We start from the raw sequence: 26,332 nt of genomic DNA, 5'->3' as shown, positions 1-26,332 counted from the left end.
TTTATACTTCTGATACTTTCATACCGCTTTAGACCCTCTAAAAATTAAGAATATTCACTTTTGGCAGTTTTTCTGGTCCCGAAAAGCTACAATCATGCCAGATTTAATCATTGTAGCCCTACGGGGAGTGTCCAATAATTTTGAAGTGTAGATGGCCCATATAAATAACATGGGAAAGATTTTTCAATTGCCCATAAAACCACTCGAAAGTTGGAAGTTTTTATTATTAGTGATTTACTTACATAATGATAATGAAAACGTAGAAGCATACGAAATTTCAATTGTTATTCGAATTCCAAGTACCTAAAATATGAAATTATAAGTAAAAGAAAAACGCTCATTTAAATAACGTGGGGAATTTCTTCATCCCCCCTTTAGACCCCTTAAAACGTAAAAATATTCACTTTTGGCAATTTTCCTGTTGGTTGTTCCCGAAAAGCTACAATCATGGCAAATTTCAACTTTCCACGTCAACCGGAAGTACCCATTTATTTTATGTCAGTCAGTCCATGTAGTTTTTTATATAGTTAGGATAACCTCATTGCAATAATAATAATAATAATAATAATAATAATAATAATAATAATAATAATAATAATAATAATAATAATAATAATAATTTACTTTCAGTGACGGCGCAGCAACAATATTTTCGAATAGAACCTCGGGACGTCCGAGTTCACGAAGGGAGTGAAGCTACACTTAAGTGTGAAGTCGGGAACCAGGCTGGGCAGGTGCAATGGACCAAGGACGGTTTCGCCTTAGGTGAGTAACAACTTTTCTGTTTCATTATTATTATTTTGTATACGTATTCTTTTAACTGGATTGTTGACACGTATGTTCGTTGAAAGAAAGAGAACCTCCGAGATTTCTTTTTTAACAAGTCAGTGGATAGTTACCAAGGGATGGGAAATTACGAGGTCCGAGTGTGCAGGCAGGAAGGAAAGAGGGAGAGGTTTTTTTATATGAATATACTATTACTTGTGTTTAGTTGTGTTACTACTTCATTCTTAAAAGAATCAGTTGAAGAGAGAAAGAGAGAGGGAGGATGAGGGAACGGAAGAAAAATAACTAGCAGTGATGGTGAGTGCTTCTTCTGGTAGATGGCGTGTCAAGTCAAGGTCATCAGACGCCATTACAATTTGCCTCTTGGTATATAAAAAAAGAAACTCACCAAACACCTGCCTCCATAATTTAAGAGACTGGTTTTGTTTTTCGTATTTATCTTTCAAAGTTGTCTCCTATTCTTCTAAAGCTTTTTATTATTATTATTATTTAAACGCTCTCCTATTTATTTTGTTCTTTTACTGTTTCAGAACTAACAAATTCATCATCTAACATACTATAACAAACAATAAGGTGTACATACATTTTTGTGGTTAAATCTTGCATACAGAAGAGTAATGTTTCTTTGCTTGCATACTAATTTAACTTCGACCCTAGTTAAGATTTCCATATTTTGTAAACCGAATATTTTTCTCATGAAACGTGCTTACTTGTCGGCACCTTCATAACGCACTCGTCTTCAGCACGGGAAATCATTGTTATCTCTTTGGTGCTTATATACTCGTACATTTTGTCAAATAAGTACTTGGAATTGTTCAATAAAAAGTCCGCGTAAAAGGATGAGAAAGTAATTTTTGCTATATGTTGATTTCGATACATCTAATTTTTTGTCAGAGTTTTGACTCGGTCTGTTGACTAATTTGGTTACAGTTGTAGTAGTCAACCTTAAGTGTGCTCTGCTATTTTTAAAACGTATAAAAATATCGAACAAAGAATTTTTGTCGAATGTGGTGTTGCCAACGAAATTGTTTTTCCTGAATCATTCAGAATGTTAGAGAAGCCCTACGATGAGTCAACTTTATCAGAAACATGAGTATACGAGCAGTACCAACAGGTCGAGAAGTGATTCAAGACTTGCCTCCTACTGATCGATCTTCGTCTTTGACTTACCAAAAAAATCAAAGACAAAATGAAGAAAGCGATTAATGGAAAATCGTTATTCAAGCTGAAGAGAGAGAAGCTCAGGATTTTCGTGTGTCTCACGAATTCATTCACACATTTTAGTTGAAAATTTGGGCATGGGACTCTTCATGGAACAACTTATCCTGAAGGAGTTGAATTTTCTTCAGAAAGAGCATAGCAAACAGGCTACTGAAGACATGCTTGAACGAGCCAACCCGGACCCTATACATTCATGAAACACATCATAACGATTCACAAGACGTAGGTTTATGAGTTTGACATGTAAACCAGCCAACCAGGTTCGGAATGTCGCTTCAATTATAAGCCAAAAATGTAAAATTCGCTGCAAATCGAAGATACCGGTATGTTGCCTGTTTTCTTTCAGGATCACGGTGATGCTCAATCTGGATTCCTTTTGGAGGTGCAAACAATCAACAAACAGTATTATCTGGGTGTTAAGCGGTGTTTGAAAGAAAATGTTTGCCAGAAAAGATTAGAAGTGTAGAAAACTAATTCTTCGGTTTTACAGCACGATAATCCTTGTACGCGAATTTCTGACCACAATCTCAGCGAATGTTATGACCAGTCAAGCATCGTATTAGCCAGATATAGCCCTATGTTACTTCTCTCCCCCATTCAAAACACTTAATTATCACTTCCTGAAAGATTTTTGAATCTATTGAAGTTATAAAACAAGATTCATAGGAGCTCAGGGCAATACTGAAAAGCTCCTATACAAAGTGTTTCGACAAGTGTATTATTCGTTGGCATAAATATGTCTAATGAAGTGGGGCTTATTTATTTGAAGATGAAAAAATGAATTTGGTTGATTATTCCAGTATTTTGTATTTTATCAGTTCTTGACCTTATTATCCCATAAATCTGGCTAATTCCACTTTAGTGGTTTCTAGTGCGTTCTATAGATTTTTTTTTTTAAAGCAGCAATTTGTATGGGTTATTACTACGTTGCGTACTGCACATCACAAAGTGAACCCAAACTGTTCTGGATTAGGCCAGGAGCTCTCCCACTGAACAATACGAAATAATTTCTGATTAACCTCCAGGAAAAAAAGCATCAAGATCTATAATTTAGCTTCAACTGTTCAAAAGCGTTTGTTGTTGCTACTATATTTGTTCAAAGTGCGAAATTATTGAGGTGATGGGCAAAGAGTTTCAGTATTAACATGGTTGAATTGAGGAAAAGCGACAAGATTGAGAGCACATGAATGCAAAGACCCTTGATTGATAAACTTGAATCACATTGAATACAGTGCATAATTGATTCAACGTTTCTTGCCCATGATAAATCAATATAAAATTTTAACCGACTTCAAAAAGATGGGAGAGAATCTCATTTTGAATGTATATGTATTATGTACGTTGGTATTTTAACGTATAGCATAACATTGACGTAGACTTACCGATTTTGTTTGGCCTTCTCACGTGGACTTAGGACCCTGGCTGAATCTTTTCACTATGTGTCTGAAGTTATCTTTTGTTTCTTTCCTGGTTGATGAAAAGCTACAAAGAATATTAATTGAAAATAAATGTTACAAAGATAAAAGTAATTATAATTGGGACGAAGCAATTTACATCGTATATAGTAGGAACAAAGAAAGTAGAACAGGTGACTAGTTTTCGATACCTGGCTAGTATTATTAGTGCAGACATGAAGTGTGAAAGTGAAATACGTAAAAGCAAGGATAGGAATGCTGAAGAAAGCATTGAGGAAGAAGAATAGTGTATTTTGTGGGTCTTCAAATGAAGGGTTAAGAAAAACACCATAAAGTGTTTCGTGTGGAGTGTTGCGGTCTACGGGGCATACATATCAACAATACGCAAAAGCAATGAAAAAAGTTATTGTACGGTGTATTTTGAAATGTGGATGTAGAGGAAATGTAGATTAGCTGCGTCGCATCAAAAACGAATGAGGAGGTATTTCAAATATGTAGGAAATAAAAGAATAAATTTAGATGAAATTAAAAAAGAGGAAGAGAAACTGGTGTGGACATTGGTTGAAAAGGAACTGTATCATTAGGAATACGCTAGATGGTGCTGCGCCAGGAAAAAGAGGTAGAGGTTTAACGAGGCTGGGCAGTGTTAAAACAGAAAAATGGTACGTGAAGATGAAGAGGTTAGCTGAAGACCGAGCTGCATGGAAACTTCACGGTTAGCAACGGTTGATCTGCCTATGACGACAGAATATCTTCGATAATGATTGAGGACCGAAATGATTATCTTCCACATATTCTTATTTTTTTTTAAATGGCAAATAATAATAATAATAATAATATAAAAATAATTTTCTCGTTCTAATTTCCTGAAGACTAATAAAACAAGTAGAAATTTAAACTTGAAAATGCACTATGTTGATTTTTTTTTAAAGATTCCTCACTGCATTAGCCATTTAGCCTCTAGAGAAGACAAAAATGTGTATATTTTCAAAGGAGACAAGGAAAATGTGTATTTCATTGGCCCTTTGGTCCTTATTGAAGGGGAGTAACATGCTGTTGTGTTAAAATTTGGCATGCGACTTCATAGCCGTTACAATGTCATTTAAAGAGGATCCAATCGGACACTGAACAGTGACACAAACATACTTCAACCACGCCTTCTTTCCCCCCAAAACAAGCTGTTTGGTCCAGCACCCTCCTCTTTTGAAAACAGTTCCTGCTTTACATTTTTTTCCTTCTTCTTTTACTCGTCTAGTTTCTCTAAGTAAGCAAGTAATTTCTCCCTCCAAACCCTCTCCCCCTAACTCTTTAGTTCTTGGTAACCCTTTCTTCTTTTGTTGCCAGAAGCAATTGCAAAGAGCTACCATTCATTGGATGGTAGGGTTCGCCTCTCGTCCTTGCTTGCCTTCTTTCATTAAAACTCAGAAGATAGCCGGAAGATCTTGCAGTATTCTTTCTCTCTACTTTTCTTCTGCTACTCAAGGAATAAGAAACAGTTTTATATACGTAGAAGCCTCTTTCCCTCTCTCCCGTATATATATATATATGTTCTCCAGAAAACAAGAAGGCGCTCTCCGTCGCTCAATTATATTCTCTTTTCTTTTTGGTTTCTTCTCATCCCACTTCTGCTTTCTGTATCATCCGTAAATTCGGATTCCAGTTCCGTTTGCATTCTTCTTTCCTTCCTCTGCATCTTCTGTGTTGTAGTTGAGAAGTCGAAACCCAACCAAAAAGCTTGGCATTTTCTATATCTCTCTTCACAATGTTGCCAGTAGCTACAATCACTATAGTATTTTTGTGAAAGAATTTTTGAGTCTATATATGAAACATTAAACGCTGCTGTTACAGGATATATTCAACATTGATTATTACCGACGATCATTTCGTCAGTGCTGGCAGGTATAAATTTTGGATGTTGATTTATTACTACAACCCTTCCCCTTCCAAAGGAAGCAAGAGAACTAGAAATGAGTCATTTCAGAATTATAAACAGTATTTCATGCATCAGTAATCGTTCTGGGCAATCAGTCCGAAATGGAACTTCTATTGAAGAGATATTGTATTCTTATATATTTAAAATTATTATTTTTCTTCTACGAATAACACCTCGATATATATACACATCATCAAATTAAGTCAGAAGAGTGGCTGACCTAACTGTGCTCCTGTACCTGCACAACAAATTCTATAAGGCAGGTGAATGACCATTGAAATATCTGGATATTCAGTGTTAATTTCTTAATGGTTCAGATATGAGAATCTTATGAATATGTTAAATGTAGGAGTGTTCGCTTGACTCAGTTACTTTAAGCCGAGTCGAGTTGAAACCTATCTAGAGGTGAACGAAGCAGAACTGATGTGAGTCGAATCTGGTCGAACTCAGCTTACCTATCGAGCCAGTGGATTGGCAGTTATAGATAAAGCGAAACGTCAGACTTTCCTCTAGCCATGCCGAGGCACCCCGATGCTCGACCAACTTACACCAAGATGATCAGCTCTCCAGATACACATCCAAAATCATCTCCAATTAACGAAGAAAATTCAGAAGATTCAAGAGTCACTCTACAAGAGCTCCTGGATGTATTTAGAGAACTACCACTCCCCAAGCTACTTCATGCTTTTAAACGAAGATTTCCTCGCCTAAAATCAGCAGAAGACCCATTTACGAAGCTTTCCATTTTTAATTTTTTTAAAAATGAAATTGTCGATGATCTTCTGACTGCTTCCCTGCCTAAAGAGAGGTTACAATATCCATACAGGACCAAATCCTTGTGAGGACCACTCCATCCAACAACTTTCATTGCCTCAATCAACTACCAATCATCATTACCAACTCTCTATATAACATATCGAAACTCCAGCTTATCGCCATACAGCGGAAGTAGCGACTTACGTTTTCAGTGCTACAACACATGCAAACCACTTCATATTCTCATTACTACAATAAGAAACAAGAGATCTAGAAAGAATTCTGTTCTCTAGAACTGAAAGCTGTCATATGCTTTTTGGTTGGTTGGCCAAAGTCTAATTCTAACTAACTAACTAACTAACTCTATGGCCTATGGAACCCGGAGGTTCAATGCCGCGTTCACAAAAGCTCTTCACTGACTTCTATCCTTAGCCAATTGGATCCAGTTTCTACTTTGTATTCCTATCTCTGCGAGATCCATCTTAATATTGTCCTCCCATCTGCACCCAGGTCATCTAATTGTCGTTTTCCGATTGGTCTTCCAGTCAAGACTTTGAAAGCGTTTTTACTTTCTTACATTCTAGCTACATGATCTGTCTACCTAAGCCTCCTAGACTTGACGACTCTAACAATGTTGGGTAAACCGTATAAAATATGTACTTCCTCGTTATCAAGTTTCCGCCATTCCCCATTCCCGTTCCTCTTGGGTCCGAATATTCATCTCAGGATCTTGTTCTCAAATACAGGACTTGTTCCCAAAGTCTAATTCACCAATATTATTAACAAGGATACAAATAGCACGCCTTCAGCTTTGTAGAATGCATGCACTGAAAATTAATTCATGTGACGGCTTGCCACAAGAGATCTGACTTGAGCTGAGTCGACAGATTACCATAGTCACCCGAACCAATTTGATGATGATTCATGACGAAGTGAACCAAGTCGATTGTCATTCCACGAAACAGGTGAATATGGGATGGAATCTAACTTTAATAGAGGTGAGCGCTTTGGAACTACGCATAAATTAAATAAAAATTAAATCTGAATGGAACCTCAGTAACTCGCAGCTGAAGGTAATAGACAAAAATTGAGTTTTTTTTTGACTAATCAAGGTTTGAGTTATTAAAGTGGCTACAACAAAAATTCGCGTAACCGAGGTTTCGCGTTCCTCATGCGATTGCGTCTTAGAGCGAGTGCCTTTCAATGACCAGGCGTCTTAGAGAGTTGGTGGTTTGATCAATCGGGCAAGATTGATGTCTTCTTTAGTGTGCTTTCCTCTTTTATCTTAAAATTTCGGCTACTTTCGTTGATCTTCGTCAGTTTCCGACCGTTGGCGATGGTGGACGACGTCTTCTTCGTGAATATCGTTTGTGGAGTAATTACTGTGCTGTAGAAATACACGATTACATCAAACTGGAGATGCAAAAAAGCCGGCTTTTTTGAATCGATGTTTTTTTTCACATAAAAAGCCGGCTTTTTTGGGAAAAAAACGAGAATTTTGGAAATTTTGGCTTTTTTCAACTTCATGATTTTTCTATCTAAATAGCTTTCTTATAGTATATTCTATAGTTAGATAAGACTTTCATGACCTGAATGTGGTATTTCGCTCTGAAATTCACCATCAAAATGGATGGAGCACATGTTTTACGAATTAAAGCTAACATGAAGAATGTAGTATTTGAGGGTAATTTTAGAGGCTATTTAACTTTATTTTAACTTTTGAGTTATCGACATTTTTTTCTTCTTTAGTTTGTCATCCGTGTTTCATTTCTAAGAGCTTTTAGTACTCTAGCTTCTAGCGCAAAAGTTAAACTTGCCCGTTTTTCTATTTATCCGTCAAAGCGTACGTTTTTCAATATATCCGTCAAACCGTACTTCTACATATCTGTTATACTGTAGCTGTGAAGTAATTTAGCAATAATTTTCCGGACACGACCTTGAATACCAATTTATACAAATAATCAGTAGCGGATTTAGAAAAGTACTTTAGGAGGGGTTTTTCTGATTGTTTCGTTTCCTAAAAAGTCCTAATTTTATTTGGGAAGTGCTTGAAGTTTATGAGTACAGGCATAACTAATATTTCGTTTCGTTTATATGTTTAGCAATAATCTTCCGGATACAACTTTAAAAATCATTGTATACTGAGAATCAGTGACGGATTTAGAAAAGTATTTTGGGAAGGGTTTCTTACTAATGTTTAGTTTTTTTTAAACATTCGTAATTTTTATTTGACGGGAGCTTAAAGTTTATGAGTAAAGGCATAAATAATAGATATTTCGTTTGTTGCAGACATTCCGTAACTTTGGGGAATGGGCTTCAGTCCGAAAGACCGCCCCCCTAACCTTCGCAAAACCGTCACTGCTGGTAATTAGTAATAATAACTATTTAAAAACAATAAAAAAGGAAGTCGGCCAACTCACAGTATACGCACTATTTCTACATTCACAGATGGAACAAAGAAAAGCTTTGTCAGAATGGTCGAATGCTGGTTGAATCCCGGACTTCCCGATAGAAGCTCAAAAGCTAATCACTCAGTCATGTTTGTTGTGCAGTGGTATTTAGCTTAACTTAAATATATTCCGTAGTCTTTTTTTGGGAGGGGGGAGTTCCGTAACGATATGTTGAATCCCTCTTGTTAAAAATTCAGAAAACTTGAGGATTGGGTAAACTGTGATGGTGGTTCTATAAAACTTAATTGTAGAATTTCAAGAATATACAGAACCAAAAGCTCTAGATGTGCAGCCTTTAAGTGTATCATATAAATCTAAGTATTTCTCTTATGTTTTATTTTAATTTTATTTTGTTTCAAAAAGAGGGTATGGAATATTTTGAAGTAAAAATACTACATACTATTTTGCTAGTTATTTGTGTTCTTTAAAAAGAAGTGTTTACTTTTAGGGTTGGCTGGTTTACACCAACTTTTTTTTTAATAACTGGTTTAAACCACAAAAATAAAAAGAATGAAAAATGCGAATCGTGTGAACTTCATGGTGACGTTTCCAGATATCAAACCACCTGCAATAGTTTTATTTCCCTTTCACCTTTTAATCAAGGTGTCCCATGTTCAATTCTCGGTCGACCCACAAACCTTCTTTCATGCGTAACCCAAGTAGCGGTTCGGATGTCAGTTTAAGCGAAAGTCTTCTCCTTGATAACCTCGGTATTTCGTAAGGATGTTAAGCCTAAATATACGAAACAAACCAAATTGTATATTTCTGCATGCCTAAATGCGTGTTGTTTTATAAAGAAGCCAATATTGCTTAAATATATTGATAGAAATTGGCAAAATTTATCGATTGCCTACGTAGCTTCCAGCATTAGCTTGGATTGGACTTTGAATGATATCTACGTACCGGTACTAAATTTGTAATTTAATACCTCAGTTTTAGCGTACTGATTATGGTACGTTAACCTTTAAATTTTACATGCAAAGCAATAACAGGATTTTCCCGTTATTGTCTTACATTTCAAGTAATGACGGGATTTTCCCAATGGCTAGGGCGGGAGATTCTCAATTTAAGAAATTTACTGACCGCACGTCTTTAAGCTTATGGGAGTTCTTCCGGCATAACCCCGCTGTTGCATAATAACATCAAGGCGAAACAAACTTATTTCTGTGAATATGTAATATAAATACATAAAGCAAAAAATCTAAGTCAAAAAAGCCTGGTTTAAACCAAAAAAACCTAGTTTAAACACCCCCCAAAAAACGGGTTTTTGGCATTTTCAAAAACAACCACGGTTCTTGCCAACTCTGCTTACTTTTGTATATAGGAGGTTAAAAAATTCTTATTATATACATTGGTTAATCCTGTGGAATTCATAATGCAAAGAATGTTGAAGAAAAATTGTTTGAAATATTTTTTCGAAATTCATAGTTTATTTTCGATGTTTTATATTATTATCAGCATCAACCACTAATTAAATGATTTTTTGTGTTATAGAGAAGCGATACAAAGTCTGTTTTATCAATTTAAAGCAGTATTTTGAAAAAAGCCCAAAATTTCCCAAGCAAAAAAGCAAAGCAGAAAAAACCGAGTTTTTTTCCAAAAAAGCCGGTTTTTTTCCGAGCCCTTGCATCTCTACATCAAACATGGTGTGACAGCACGTAAAACTTTACAATATATATATATAAAAGTGAAAAGTGAGCCAGGTAATGTCTACAAAATACAATTTATTAAGTAAGTTGTTCCCAAACTCTTTTCGTATAGACCAGAAATGTGGGTGCACAGTTTATGACGTTAGAAGTATTGAGCACCCGAATTTATGCACTATATAAAAGATCCCAAAATCTTTTTTTAGTTTACTTAATAGCATTCTCCAGATGGCTCCGTGGTGTTTCCCCATCGTGATGATTGCCCGAACGTTAATTTCGTAGGCTTTCCCCGAAAGAAGAATGTTGTCATGTTTCTTTCCCCCGCGAAAAGAACCGGTCCAAAAAGAGTCGAAAAGAATCAATCATAGGAGAACGAAGATAATACACTTTCTAATGAACACAATATTAATTTTCATTGCATTAATAACTTGTACTAGTAACAGGGATCCGAGGCTGCAATGGCTTAGTGCTAGAGTGTTCTCATCTAGAGTATGGGGTCCTTCGTTCAATCCCAGCTCACACCAAGTGAGCTTTGTAGTGGACAAACACATGGGCGTGAGTTTTCTCGGGGTTTTCCCGTTTCCTTCCACTTTCTTCATCCCACCATTTCATTCATTTCTCATCATCACCGTCTCCTTTAGCCTTTCCGACATAACCGTGGGATGTAAAACTTAGATTTCATTTCATTTATTAACTGGGATCCAGGATTGAAGTTAAACTACAGCATTAACATATAAATAAATAAATTGTGAATATAAACCACTCCTTAACTATATAAATAACGTAAATGCACAAACTATTCAATAAATTACTGCAAATAATGTAATACAAAAATGTCAATACTAAACTCAACTTTCCCTCACACTTTACCCAGGCTTGGGACTGGCTATGGCTTTTTATCGCTAGAGACTAGCTATGGCTTTCCAATAATTAGTTGCTAATGGTTACATATATTTAAAATATAATATCCTTTTTCTTCTTGAGATATTTGTAATTAAGAATTATAGAATTAATCAAAGAGCGACTTATTAACGGAGGAATTTGACCAAAAAAAAAAAACACCAATTTCAGTCACTTATTCTGTTTTCGATTCAGATAGATCCACGGAGTTCAACTTTATGGTAGACTCGGGCTCATGACTATGGAGAATAACCACTAGTAAAAAAAATCATTTCGGGCAATACACACGATGGGGAAACTGTACTTCGGGCAAAACCCACGACGGATAAATTCCACTTCTAACAAACCCCATGCAACCTTCCAGATAAATACTAACTGGAACACACTAAATTTTTGATGTTCTTCATCGTCCTTAACTTATTCACTACAATTCAAAAAAGTGAGTGTGAGCTTAGCAAAGAGCCTTCTAACATTTGTAATAACGCGTGTACGATAACTTGAGCTAGGCTTGTTGGCTACACTGTTTGTGTGGTGGCTTTGTAGCTGTAGCTTGTAGCTTTAGCCTAGTAGCTAACTGGCTTTCCCGCTTGTTGGCTACATGTCTCACGTATAATACATTCCTTTCCGACGACAACGACGAAACATGGCCTATAGTAGTCAGTTTTCTTCTTCTTTCTTTTTAGCATCCTCTTCTTCTTCGTGCATATATTTTCGTATTTGTTTCTCTTTTCGTTTTTATTTGTAGTGTGTGTGTATATATGTATGTGTGCCTGTTCGTCTTCTATTATTACGACTTTTCTTTCTTGTACAGCAACAGAGTCAGCCGAAGCATGTCACTTACGACAACAATGACTCAAGTTTAGAGGATCTTCCATTTCTCTCTCTCTCTCTTTCTCTTTCTCTCATACTACGACCGCCATCTTTTACGAAAGAGAAGAAGAAGAAAACGAAAAGAGTCAGAAATGCAGAAATTGAGTTTCTTGTTTAGATAAGCTGTAGCACTGTTTGCATTCTTTTCGCTGAATTTATTTAGAAATGTGGAGACAGTAATGGTTTCTTGACAAAACAGTTTCAAACTGTTTCTTTTCTCATTTCTTTTTACTTCCTACACACACACACACACACACACACATATATATATATATATATATATATATATATATATATATATATATATATATATATATATATATATATATAATATGTATTGTGTGGGGGAAGGGGTTTAGCAATGTGGTGGGGAGAGGAAAAGGACACAACTGTGTACTTAAAAATTTCTCTGAACTATCCTGTTCTTTACGATATAATTTTATAATAGTTGTAAAATATCTAAACTAAAACGAGCATAAATTAGAATTGTTATTCTGTATTGAGAAAAAAATATGTGCTTTATTTCATTAAAATTATTAGACTTCCAACCAAGCTATGTATAAGTGTCAGAAGTCTTATTGAAGGGCTCTGTCCGTTCCCGTCTGTCAGATATCAGAGCAAAAACGTAAGAAATATAAAGAAGCCGTTTTTTGCAATCAATTCAACGTCCCAAAATTACGTTCCATCTTCTCCGTCAACCCTCTGTCCAAAACGAAAGTGGTTCCTACAAATTTACGTGGCCGCGGGTCGAACCAGGGATCCCGCGCACTCATGGTAAGCGCTCTACCACTGAGCCACCGTCCCCCCAATAATGAAGTAGGAGGTGAAACCTATTTTTCTGTACTAAATTGGCATCAAAATAACTACTCGACTGATACCGCTTTTACATTATGCAGATCATTGTTGATACCGAAAATAATATATTTTCACAATTTCCGGTTTGAATAGACAAAGGTCGAGTACGTAAATCAATATTAAAACCGGAAGAGGGAGTAAATTTCTACCACTTCTGGTTTTAATAGAAAGAAAAGCATATCTATTCTTGAAATGCCGAATCTTTAAAAAATAATCTCACTATATCTTACGTGTTTTACTGTGATATCTGTCGAGAGACGAGACGACGAACGGTCTTAGCTGTTCTATAAGGCTCCCATACTTATGCATAACATAGATTCGAAGTCTAAAAAATGTCGATGAAAACATTGAAAACCTAGAATGTTATTTGAGATTATACAATACATTGATAACATTACTGGTATCATATATAATGGAAAATCATAGTGTAGTAAGGTAATCATTGGTACCTAATACAGAACCTTGTGGTACACTTGTTGAGTTGACTTTATCCAATGAATTGAGGTACACTTTTAAATGTTACTTCATATCAGTTTAGTATTTTAATTATAATTATTATTATTATTGTTTATTTATTTAATGTTTTGGAAGTATTCCCTAAAGAATCATTAAAATTCCAGTAAATAGGCTTGTGTCTCTTACATTAGGTACAAACTACAAAAAAAAAGTATCAGTATGAATTTAACTTCCGAGTGTTTGTGAAAAAATGTGAGTTTAGAAATAAAACTAATAAAAATAGAAATAATAGCGAAGCTCTTAAAACTTTTACATTTGGTCCGGAACAAATTAAAATTTCTGCTGTTGAATGTTGGAAATTAACCCTGTAAGAGAGAGAGAGGGAGGGGGAGGGAGAGATAGTAAAAAAGGTGGGGAGAAGTTTTGTTATTTAAATGAAATAATGATCTTTTTTTCTTACCCTTCCACATACGTGTACTCTGTTACATATCACATATGCATACACATACAGTATATACATATTTAATATATATATATATATATATATATATATATATATATATATATATATATATTTGATTGGCAAGAGGGGGAAGGATATGTCTACCTACAGCTGATTGAAAGTGAAGACAATCTCGTTAGCGTGAGGTTTTTATTGAAACCACAGATTAATCTGGCGAAATTGAGTTAGGTTCAATTTTGTCCAATTGAGCTTTTCCGTCACAACATTTTCCTGTCTAAATATACGTTACTCGTCGTGTGTGTATATATGTACACTACTATATAATTCTATCTGTTTGGTCATATAGATATCATGTATCTCGTATTCTATCCCGATCTCTCTTCTTTAGTTCTTAACTTTGAAATTATGCCAATTATCTTTTGAATTCCGTGGAGGAATATCTATGCGCAAGCTTCTTGTTAGTAGGCTATTTATTCTCGAATTTATTTCATGTGTAAATTTCTAGTAACTGATTTAAGCATAAACAGTGTAAAAATACTATTTTTTAAAAGGTACTAAAAAGAACTGGTTTTTAATACAATTTTTAATAGAAGTGTTAATATCCTACAATTGTTTGTACTTTAATAAAACTAAACTAAGAGCTCCCTCGTGGCTAAGCGGTTAGCGTACGCGCCTTTGGCGTGGGTGACCGGGTGACCCGGCGGGAGATCATGTGGTTCGGATTCCACGTTTATATAGAGGATCACATGTATATATTTAGCATGTATTAATACGGATCTCTATCTTTTAACATGTTAACGGATTGACGCCGTTAACGAACTTGGCAGAGATAGTCGAGCAAACTCATAGCTGCAAAAGCAGAATTTAAAAATTCCATTACATGTATGATATATAACGTATAGATACCCACCATTAAAGCAGCCGTTATCCGTTAATATGTTAATGGTTTCACTTCATTAACGAACTCAATCAAGATAATCGCTCTATAGCTATCTATCATAAGAAATCAGTAATTCGAAAATTTGTTTTTCATGTATGGGCTATAGATAGCCACTGATCCGTTATCCGCTGATATATTAACGGATTTACTCCGTTAAGGCACTCGGTCAAGGTTATTGCTCTAGCTATCTGTCGCAAAAGAAAAAAAAGAGTTCAAAAATTTGCTTATATATTTGGGATACAGATAGCAACCGTTAAAATGGTCGTTATCCGTTAATATGTTAACGGATCGACCCCATTAACGAAATCGATCGAGGTAGTCGCTCTAACTATCTGTTTCAATAATATAATTTAAAAATTCGTTTACATGTATGGGATATGGGCTACAGATAGTTCCCGTTAAAGACTCCGTTATCTGTTAATCCGTTAACGGATTGACTCCATTAACGAACTCTGCCGCGTAAATTGCTCCAGTTATCTATTACAAAAAAAAAAACAGTTTTAAATAAATCATATCCGTTCAAAACTTATAATGTGAAGTAACGTATGTAGCAGGCACGCACCTAGAAATTTTTGGTCGGAGGGGTTAAACACTACAGTCACTACGTTTATGTAGTATTGAACAGGTATTGCTCTGCACCCGAAAAGACGAATAAGTAATTGTAAAACGAATAAGTACGTCCACCTATATTTTCAGGAATAAATAATAAAAGGTAGATTGTTTTTGTAACTAAGAGAAAGAGTACAGATAAAGTTGAAGATCAAATTTTCATGCTGCATCTATCATTTCCGTATTAAACAAGTATAGTCTGATTGAGAAAGTGTACAAATATATATTGAGTTAGTAAGTTTTAGGGTGTTCGGACCTAGTGGACTCCCGTGGAAGTACCCCTCAAACGTACTATAACCAAACAATATTGTAAGTCTCACTCATGATACGAATAAAATTAATGTGTGGCGTATATCGAAAGGTAATCATTTCTAAAACTACGCCAAGATAATAACTTTGCAACACAGTCAGAATTCGGTATATACTTGAACAGTTAATGAAAACTGAAGGAAAATTTGAAAGTAATGAAGTCTCTTGCATATGGTATACAGTGTGCTAATGTTATTTAATGATCGTTGTCGTCTTTGTGAATTGCATACCCTTCTACAGTTATGAATTTCAAACTACATGTAGATAGGCGTATCTTTCTTAGTCTTAACGCTGTAGGATTAATTGCGCCGTTAAAGGTGACAATCATTGAGATAGCAACTGCACATAATGTACAGGCGTAGGTGGAATTTCCTAGACGTTGTGCTGTTGACGCCCTTTATATATATATATACGCGTATCCGTATATATAGTCTATGTACCAGCATATATCGTTAAGAGAACGTACGAGATTTCGCTGGTTGTGGATGGCTTCATAAATTTTCCGTTGATGGCTTCGAATGAGGCTAACTGGTGTTGCTAATGGACAAGTATTCTTTCAGGATTAGCCTCCTTTCAGTCCCTTTGTGACTCTTGCATCTCGTCCTCCTCTTCTGTAATGTAAATTTATTGGACAGATCACAATGATTTTGTGGGCAGAGACCAAAAAAGAGATTTTTTTTTTAGACTAAAACGTTTCTCGTTCGTTCATATCCCCCTTCCCCCGGCTTTCTAAATTTAAGGGCCAGTAATGTATTCAGTACTTTTTATGCACTACAAAATATTTAATGAGTGGTGCGCTTTTTAAAGGGAAAAATATAAAATTCTCGCATATTTTTTACTCCGTAATGTTAACCATTAAACCTCGATTTTTTCACCTGCAATCTAGTTTTGTTCAGTAGAACCGAAGTTAAGCTATGTATTAAGAAGAACAATGATTTATTTTTTTAGTTTAACGATAAACGATTATGCTATGTAAGCTGAGAGAGACGGTGATGATGGTATTGAACGAAAAGATGAAGTGAAGAAAGTAGGAGAATCCTGAGAAAACTCACACACACGGTGTTTGTCCACAACAAAGCCCACTTGTTGGTTGGAGCTGGGATGGAAGCAAGGATTCCACGCACAAGAGATGATCTCTTACCACGATTCCCTATAACGAATGTATATGTATATATTACGTAATACAAGGAATATTGTTATTGATTAATATTACAATAAGGTTTAAATATTAACCTTACTTTTTACGTTAGATTGGATCTAATTTAGCAATTATGTTACAGCAAGATATTTGCCAGTGATTAGTTGCAATTTCAATGAATATCTGACAGTGATATACAGTTATGCAATGCATCTAATTTATTACCGAAGTAAGCTATTTTTGCGACTGAAAACAGTATATCATTGTTTTTTTCTTCTTGACAGAATAATTCGCTTTCATCTCATACATAGATGCCCTTTAAGTTTCTCTATAACACAAAGCAGCCTACGCGTACTACGGACCACACACCAAATTACTGGAAACTGACCTATGATTGACAACGAAAACACCATAGATTTTTCATTAGAATGGCGAAAGAAAGCTTCTGTTTCGATATAGAATGTTTAAAAAAAAATGGAAAATCAAACTGGACCCGACTAGCTTTTTGCAGCAATATAAGTTTCGAAATAAACATTCGGGTGAATTTAAATCTTTGTGTTCTTTTAATATAAAAGTGTTATATCATAATTCGAATTCTCCATTTCTTTTTGGAACTACGGATTCTGCACTTAATAATAAAAAGACTTATGGTGTGGACATATTCGGAAACAGTTACCAGCTTGGAAAGTTTATAGAATGACGAAGTATTAGAATATTACATATATAAATGTAATATTCTAACTCTTGGTTACTTTTATCTCTGGTTTGTTTTTCATTACCATATTTAATTGTGATATATAAAAATCATTTATTGTAATCATTTCTGGCCACATACAGCTGTAAAAGAATAATATTTTTCTGCAACTTGTAACATTTATGAAAATGTAATAATTATAATAATAAACCATATATTTACAAACTTACACGTATATATATATATATATATATATATATATATATATATATATATATATATATATAGAGAGAGAGAGAGAGAGAGAGAGAGAGAGAGAGAGAGAATCTAACATCCAATAATTATGCACCGGGGCTAAGGGAGACAGTGGTGATATGGTGGATAATAATGGTGGAGTGACGAAAGCGGTAGGAAGAACAGAATCCTGAAAGCGTGAAGAAACTGTAGTATCCACATATACGATGTTTGTCAACTACAAAGTGCATTTGGTGGGAGTTGATACCAAACCAAGGACCTCATACACTAGAGGTGAGCGCTCTTTCACTGAGCCATCGCGGCCTCTATCATATATAAGTATGTTAAGTGTTTGATGGAATTTAATCATAATTCTGTAATACTTTAGTCTTGTTTTTACCTTTCGTACAGATTCCTGATTCAATTCTTCGGGAAGTTCATGTAGTTCTACTTCCACATTAAACCGTAGTCTCAGTATTGAAAACAAAAGTTTAACTCCGAATAAATTAAAGACATGTGTTTATTTCATGGTCTCACATGCACACAAAGTCCCGTCATCCTCTTCCGCACTCCTGAAGTACTAAATATTCAAACTATGCAAACTTTAATTATAACTATAGATGTAGACACTACTGATTGAGTTGTATGAGAAATGGACACCTGTGTCTTTAACATCTAAATGTCTTAACACATCAGTATGGTCCCCAGCATACTCGCCAGGTTCTGTGGGACACTCTCCTCAGCATTGCTGGAGTAACCCGTCTGAAAGCAAGTCTCACAGCTTCTTTCAACTCATCAATCGTAGAATAACTTTGTGCTGTAACAATATTGTTGATGAATTCCCAGAGCGAATTGTATCAAATTGTTATGTCCGGGTTTCGAAGTAGCCAATCAAGTGGAGAGCCCAGTGAAGGTAACCTGCCGTCCTGGGAACATCTCATTGAGATATTCTCGAACCGAAGTGGTAAAATGAAATGGAAATACATTGTAGTACTGTCATATATATATTTGCACTTTATACAGTTGTTGTTTACATGGTTCTGTTATACTTAAGGAGGAGGTGACGGAATTTTCTGCCCAACCTGTATATGATTTGTATGATCAATCTATGCTCTCACGTGTATCTTGCGAGGAAAATGTTTTCATGTTATTCCATTCTGTAAAGCATATAAAGTATCGAACATTTATATGTTGTCTTTTACTATACTTGTACATAGGGATGTACACGAAGAGAGACAAGGCAGAATTTTCATGACAAGGTTCGAGAAGAGACAAAGATACTTTTCAAGACGAGACATCACTTTCATGACATATTTTCAAGATAAGACAGAGCTACTTTTCAAGACGAGACATTACTTTTATGAAATATTTTCGAGACGAGACAGAGCTACTTTTCAAGACGAAACATCACTTTCACGACACATTTTCGAGACGAAACAGCTGAACTCTTGTCTTGTACATCCCTAATTATGAATTTTATTTTCACCTTACCCCAAGCTGAAAAGAGAAATAAACAAAATCTGTCTGTGTCGCGACGCTCAATTTGGGAAATCCTTCTTATTTCAAGACACTATTTTATTGTTTTTATGATGAACTATCATGATGCTAAGTATAGTACTTCCTATCGTATCTGAAACCAAATCGTGATCTTACCATGGTTTTCCACAATTTTCCATGCTAATACTCTGCAGTCAAATGGAAAATTATCATTTTATCCTTCAGAAGGGCGTTACAGAACTAAGCATTTTTCTTATCTCAGCAGAATTTCCATCGTCAGATACCATGACATTACGCAAGTGGTTGTTCATTTACTTTATGTATCCCCTCCCTTCTGCCCCTCCTACATATGTATTTACTTACCTGCAATGCATTAGCTACGTACAAAAAAGACATGAGAAAAGAATATTATATATTCTCTTGATGCTTTGTGGTGCGCAATTCATAAACCACCATAACACATTATAATGTTAAGTTTATCTTATTCTCACAGTCTTTTCCCTGAAGAAGATCGTTGATAACCATGTGAATTATTTTTATTATTGTTATTACTATAAGACTCGCGTTATTTTCATCGCCACTTTCATATCCACCATGCGTGACTTAAAGACATCCGGTTGTTGCTTTTGTCTTTCATAACAGCTCAAATGTTTAATCCTTAATGTGTGTGTGTATGATTTTTCTAATAAGGAAAACTTTGCACTTCTTCAAGTACATTTCTTTCGTGCTGTTTCATTGAGACATTTTGTGTTTGTTTGTTTGTTCAAGCTCTGACATCTCATATACTTAATGTCTTTCTTTATCTCATTTTCTTGTTTTTTTTTTTTTTTTTTTTTTTGCTATTATTATTTCTTGCAAGTGCAGTTTTCATTCGTGGAAATTGAAGGGGATGTTCAGCTTCTAAATCATTTCCTATCATTAATTTTTAAGAAGATTCAAACCAAAACTCCTTTATATATTTATTCTGTCAGTCCGTGTGTCCGGGAGATAAAAAAAAAAATTCTCAAGAACTATTTGATGATCTCCATTAATTTGGCTAGGATGTAGTTGTAGAGGGGTAAAAATTGCGAATCACCATTATTGTTGCTGGAGAGATACCAAAATTTGGTTGTTTATGATACTGTATCGTACTTATTGGAATAACAAATGTGATATGGTAAGTTTTCGTTTGACATGTAGATTTGAAATGTGTAATAACGTGGCGTGATGCAATTTGAAAAACACGACTTTTTTTTTATGTTAGGTTGCTAACACTTTTAGTCCAGTAATATCGCAGAGTATATCAAACATTGTTCCGCTGCCGATATTTGTATATTACCAAATTTGAACGACCTTTTTCTATTAGTTTTAAAATTACGAGGACGTATCGAGATAAATGGGCCACTCTGTATATGGCTCCTTTGTAGTGTGCAGCCCGACTTACCTTAACTTCAGATTGGTTGCATACCATTCTAACCAAACTCCTTCGCAAGGTGTACACGTGTCATTGTTACTTGTTTCATTATACTGTTGCATGCTGTTATATCCTCAGTAAATGTATATAAAACTAAACTCCTGGCGCAACAGACTTTTACGGGGGGCAGGATCTACCAACCTGCTTGAGTACTTGCACTTGGGCTGATTTGTGGTAAGCATATCCCCTCTCCAGTATTACTGGCTTTCTAGATTGGAATTCGCTACTTCTTTGTTTCAGTGATTCCCCAATTATTCTCATGATACTAGTTGGGCGCTACACTGCAAACATTATTTGGTGATTACTAACGGTTACCCATCTTTCCTTTGACTAAACCCGACACAGTTCGACTTCATTGAACTCAGTTTATATGGATAAACCAAACGGGAAGTGGTAAGGGGGGAAAATATGTACTTGTATGTTAACACATCGTAACGTTGACTTACCTTTCTCCAGCAAATGGACCTATGTATTTTCAAAGTTAAATTCAAATACCGAGCCAATATGGTCGGTTTTCCAATTAGAATTGGCCATAATACAATGACGAGGTTGGAATAAAAGGTTAAATTTCGTTCCCAGCGGATTCAAACCCTGGCTGTTCGCTTAGTGGGATCAATTATTGAGTTTGAGAAAGAGATCTACATTTTAATTTATTCTTAATTTTAAAAAAAATCTATTGAAGTGAGGCCCGAATGGGTGTTAATATTAGACTTCTGCAATAACGATTATACATGTACCATTAACACTTAAATAATTACCATTAACATTTTCGTTAATATTTAATTGTAATAATTTAAAATGTAAGATAGGTTTAACGAAATAAATAGTTACTAGAGGAAGAAGATACACAAAAAAATATGTGACCAATGAAATGCAAAACAAAAATCACATACTACAAGTTTTCTTTTCATTTTGGTCTTCCTTTTTATAATTAAAGGTGAATTTCAATTAAAATAGTTACTTCCTTCTAATTTTTATTTTTTTAATTCTGTCGCTAATTTCATGGCGTTAATTCTTTAAAAATTTTAATCTCCATTACATCAATACATACTGTACTTCATCTAAATTATTAAAACTATAGAATTTTATTTAAGATGAATGTTTTTTTTAAAGACTAAAAAATATTGATTTTGTTGTAATTACTCATTCTTCGATGATATTAGGTACTGGTCACAGTGTTCATTATTTTATTATATTTCTGCTTCCTTTTATCATTTATGTGAGCTACATACGAATTCCCCTTTGTATGTACTTGCAGATAGATATGAAGACCACATATAGAACTGCTCAAGAATACATAACTGCGTATTGTAAGGCTCCGACGCGGCTATATTTTCTTTTGCTCTATATACGTGCGTCAGATATAGAACTTCGTTTTTTTGTTTTGTTTTTTTTTCGTATTGTAACGTTGGAAACTTACAAAATCATTTAACCACAAGCTTGTTTTCGAGGCCGTCCTACCAATATGTTCTGTATTTACAAAGTTCTGGCCATACGACTGCCTTAATCTTTTTACTTGAGCAGAATATTTAGCCACTAAGGCAGCGTACGATAACTAGGGAGCCAGTGGCTGAAATAGAAGAGGGAGGAAGAAGGGGGAAAGATAAACATGTAAGAGACTTGAGATAAGTGGTAAAAGTAGCAGTTTGTTTTTCTTTAATTTCCGTTTCTTCCGTTTCGTAGGAGCCCCCAGGACTCATTCTCCGTTTGAATCAGGCAAGGGACTGGCTGGTTGGTTCGTCTCTTTTCGTTCCGTTCCTCTGGGGACGATATCAGCATTCTGTCCAGCGACGCCTACTGACTTCAAATGAAGTGGTGTCACTCAAACCCCGCAATTCTCCCACAGTTCCCAGTTTTCCTCTTTTTCTTTCTCTTTGTCTTTTTTCTTTCTCCTTTTCCCTCTCTTCCTTCCTTTGGAAGACTAATGACTAGAGCCAGCGTGGAAATTGATAGTTCCGCGCCAACAAAATGGCCAAGCGTTCATCCTTGTGTCCATTGAATCACCAAGCACTTCAATTTTTCTCTCCACTTCACTAGAGGCCGCTTTTCCTCCCTCTGTCTCTCTCTCCTCACGAATCGAGTTTTTCAGTTAGCTGTTTTTTTGTTTTTAACGAGATATCCCACGAGAGTTCTTGTGAGTTTTCCATGTCTACCTGTCTTTCTGTCCGTCTGTTTGTTTATTCGCGCTTTTCGTAGTTCGAAAAAAAAAACAGTATAAAAATTGGGTTCTAAGATATTCTGCATGGTTCCTTTTAGTTTGTTCCGTGATGATTTCAGTAGCTTAGTTCCAGAGAAAAGAGGCCGTAGAAATGAAATTTCTGTAGTATTTAACGTGTTATGACTATTCCTTATAGAATAATGCAGATGGATGATTGATAAAAATGATTCCTATTTGTAAAAAGTTCACTAAACGTTGCACTAAGATAATAACTAATACTTTTGTATGTGCAATCAGTAATAACAGTTTACCTCTCCCCTCTTTCCCCTTTCACAATATCGCTTAAAGTATATTTCAAATGCTTTGGCCTTTATGCATACAAAGTACATGAACAAATCATATTAATAATGATAAAACCGAGTCGAATCAAGTGTCGTTATTAGAATGACCACAGCCTCATAATTAATTGTTGGTGGTGACCTCTATAGAAAGGGAAATTAGGGTATTTATCTCTTCCCATTTTCTCTTTAAGTTTTCTGTTTAATATTTAACGTACATGAAAATATCCATAGCTAATATTTGTTGATACCTAAAAGAATACTATATGAAAGGATCAGCTGCTTACAAATCTTTATGAAGATGAGTTAGTTTTGAATAAAATTAAATTTGTCTTTAAAAAAAATAGACGTTAAATTAGTTTGCAGAGAAGTATTAAATGAATTTATCTTATTATATAATGTGGTCGTCTCAGAGCAAGCGCTGCTTTTTATTCCACTTTTCCTGTCCTGCTGCTTGGAATTCAATTCTGTTGTATTTTCCGTGGCTTCCGTGTTGCGGTCCCAACGAAGCTTTTGCAACGTTTATGTGGCTTCCACAAACCACTTCCTGTGCAACGCTTTCATTAAAATACAGATGGGCGGACTTCTTCTAAAGAACTGACGACGTACCTCGACTTTAACTTCATTTCCCTCCGTTGTATGCATTACCACACATAACGATGTTTTAGGTTAACTTCGCGTGTCCAGTCGATAGCCCTTATCATAGGCAGAGGTATTGGTATCTTCTTGTGCTTACACACATGTCGTTGATCAATACGGTAAATATATGCATACATATATAAGAAACGATAATAACTTATCTACAATAGTGTGATTGCATTCCCAGTACAAAAAATGTAGAGGAAACTTATGCTTGTAAATAATAAAACAATATTTATCCTTCTCCACCACGGTTTTCTATTCTGTAACAGCCAAATTATACTATTATACTGTCATTAAAAGGGCCAGAAAAGTTATTGTTAAGTATTTCAAATTCTGTTCGCTATTCTCAATCTGGAAACTAGTTATGGAAACTTGCTGTGAATACTGGAAACGGTTGCAAAACGTATCTTTGTATATGGTTATTAAGCAACGATACAGTGATACAAATTTACATACTCTGTGTCTTTAATACTGCCTTTTTTGTTTCTGTAATCGCTGGGAAGATTAGAAAAAAGTACTTCTACAATACTTGTGACTGGTGAGTAAATTCCGTAAAATTCATAGTCTCCTGAATGCAACCAGCATGACAATGCCGATATGCTAAGTTGCATAACATTCTAGGAATGGAAAGCTTTTATATGCTGAAACTAAAACGAAACGTTGGTTAACAGCATGAAATGCAATGAATGGACTTGTCATATCGCAAAGAACGTTTCTCGAAAAATCCTTCCTATAACCGCATATTTTGCACGAACACGTTTCCTTCAAGTTCCAGCATACAGAATTCGCGTAATACTTTCCTAACCTCTTTTAGTACTCGTATCAAAATTTCCGAGTCCAGTCGATCACAAATTATATAATTTTCTACATCAATAAGCATGTCATGCATTTCTTTACCTTTCTCTAGAAAATGAAATGAAACGGAATCTTTGAGTTTAACGTCCAACGATTATGCCCTTTGGACCAAGGGAGACGGATTATTAGCGCAAGTGAGTGATAGTGGAATGAGAATGTGGGATTAAACAGGAGTATTCTGAGAAAGCTCACGGACACGATGTTGTCCACTATGAACTTGCTTAGCCGGGGATCGAACCAGGAACCCCAGAGACCACAGGACTCTACCACTGAGCCACAGTGCCCTCTTGCCTTTCCATAGAAACCTATCACCAAGTCTTAGTAACTTATTATCACGTCTTATCTCCTTCCTCATTCATAGTCTTCTGTTCTGTTATACAACGTTCTGTTCAGAAATCGCTATAAACTTTTAAAATGGTAATTAGCAACATTAATTTCCACTGTAACATACAATTTTATCTTTTCTCAGTTTTAATTAAGAGTTGATTTATTTATAGCTTTCAAACTAACATCTTCAGGGAATATACATAATATAATAAAATATACATATCCTGATTCTCTCTCGATATTTAGTAGAAAAGCACAACAATTAGTAGACAAATATTGTTGTTTCTCACATCGTGAACATGGTTACAGACTATAATAAGTGTGCATATATTTCCTGAAGATGTTAATTTTAAAGCTAGTGAAACGGCAATTCGTGATGCATTTACAATATAAATAAACACATGAACTTCAAAGCCTAAGTTGTTAATTATTATGAGGTGGGCATAAACATTATATTAGGTGAGGCAGTATCAAATATAAAAACATCCATTAAAAAAAGAAGGAAAAAAGATAAAATTACTGACTGTCAACTTGTTTACTTTGCGTTTTTTGCTCTGTTTCAAATACAAAACACTATTTACTGTTTCAGCTAAAACAGTTTGATTTAACACTATATACTCATATAATTTTCATTAAATATACAATGGCATTGCGTTACTGCTACGGGTGTGTGCGTCACTGTTAGAACTATGTGTGTCACTGTTAGGACTATATGTGTCACTGTTAGGACTCTATGTGCTACTGTTAGGACCATATGTGTCACCGTTAGAACTATATGTGTCACTGTTAGAATTGTATGTGTCATTATTAGGATTATAAGTAACACTGTTAGGACTATAAGTATCACTGTTAGGACTATAAGTGTCACTATTAGAACTGTATGTGTGGCCGTTAGAACTATATGTGTCACTGTTAGGACAGTATGTATCACTGTTAGGAGAAATCAAGTAACAGTAGATACAATCTATTATCTAATTTTGTATATTTCTCATATATAGTAGAAAAATAAGTAAGTAATAAATTGTAAACCACCTGGCGTAACAGTCCTTTTTGTGAGCCTGAGCCACTCCAACACCATCTATTAGCGACTGGCTGAACTGTCCAGCCTAGTCAGCGCGCTGCGTCGCTCTCTCTGTAACAGGGGTATCAGGAGCTTCTTAGACCTAATGACCGTCACGTCTTTTATTCACGTGCAATGTTTCTTTGTAAAAAAAAAAAAAAAAAATCCCGGGGGGTATGTAGTATTCGGAGGGCACACTGATGCTACTTTTCTATTTATTATTATATTAAGGACGTATTATTTTGGTATCCTCCAGGGGAGCACTCTGAAAGCTCCCCAGAAACATGTCTGGAAGAAACACCGTTTACGTGACTCCCCAGTTTGACT

General features: G+C 35.2%; 1 protein-coding gene across 2 annotated transcripts in view; it reads left to right on the top strand.

Annotated features, from left to right (window-relative positions):
* sns (nephrin adhesion molecule sticks and stones) overlaps positions 1–26,332 on the top strand; it is a 954,753-nt gene that overhangs the window by 485,712 nt on the left and 442,709 nt on the right. For both annotated transcript variants that reach the window (XM_081725673.1, XM_081725674.1), the window contains exon 2: positions 631–765. In XM_081725673.1, coding sequence (XP_081581799.1) covers positions 631–765 — 135 coding nt within the window. The remainder of the gene's footprint in view (positions 1–630; positions 766–26,332) is intronic.

The sequence above is a fragment of the Thermobia domestica genome, chromosome 9 (assembly GCF_964235325.1).
Source record: "Thermobia domestica chromosome 9, izTheDome1.hap1.1, whole genome shotgun sequence".
Classification (NCBI taxonomy): domain Eukaryota; kingdom Metazoa; phylum Arthropoda; class Insecta; order Zygentoma; family Lepismatidae; genus Thermobia; species Thermobia domestica.
The sequence above is the reverse complement of the archived record's forward strand: the minus strand, read 5'-3'. Positions and strand labels throughout refer to the sequence as shown.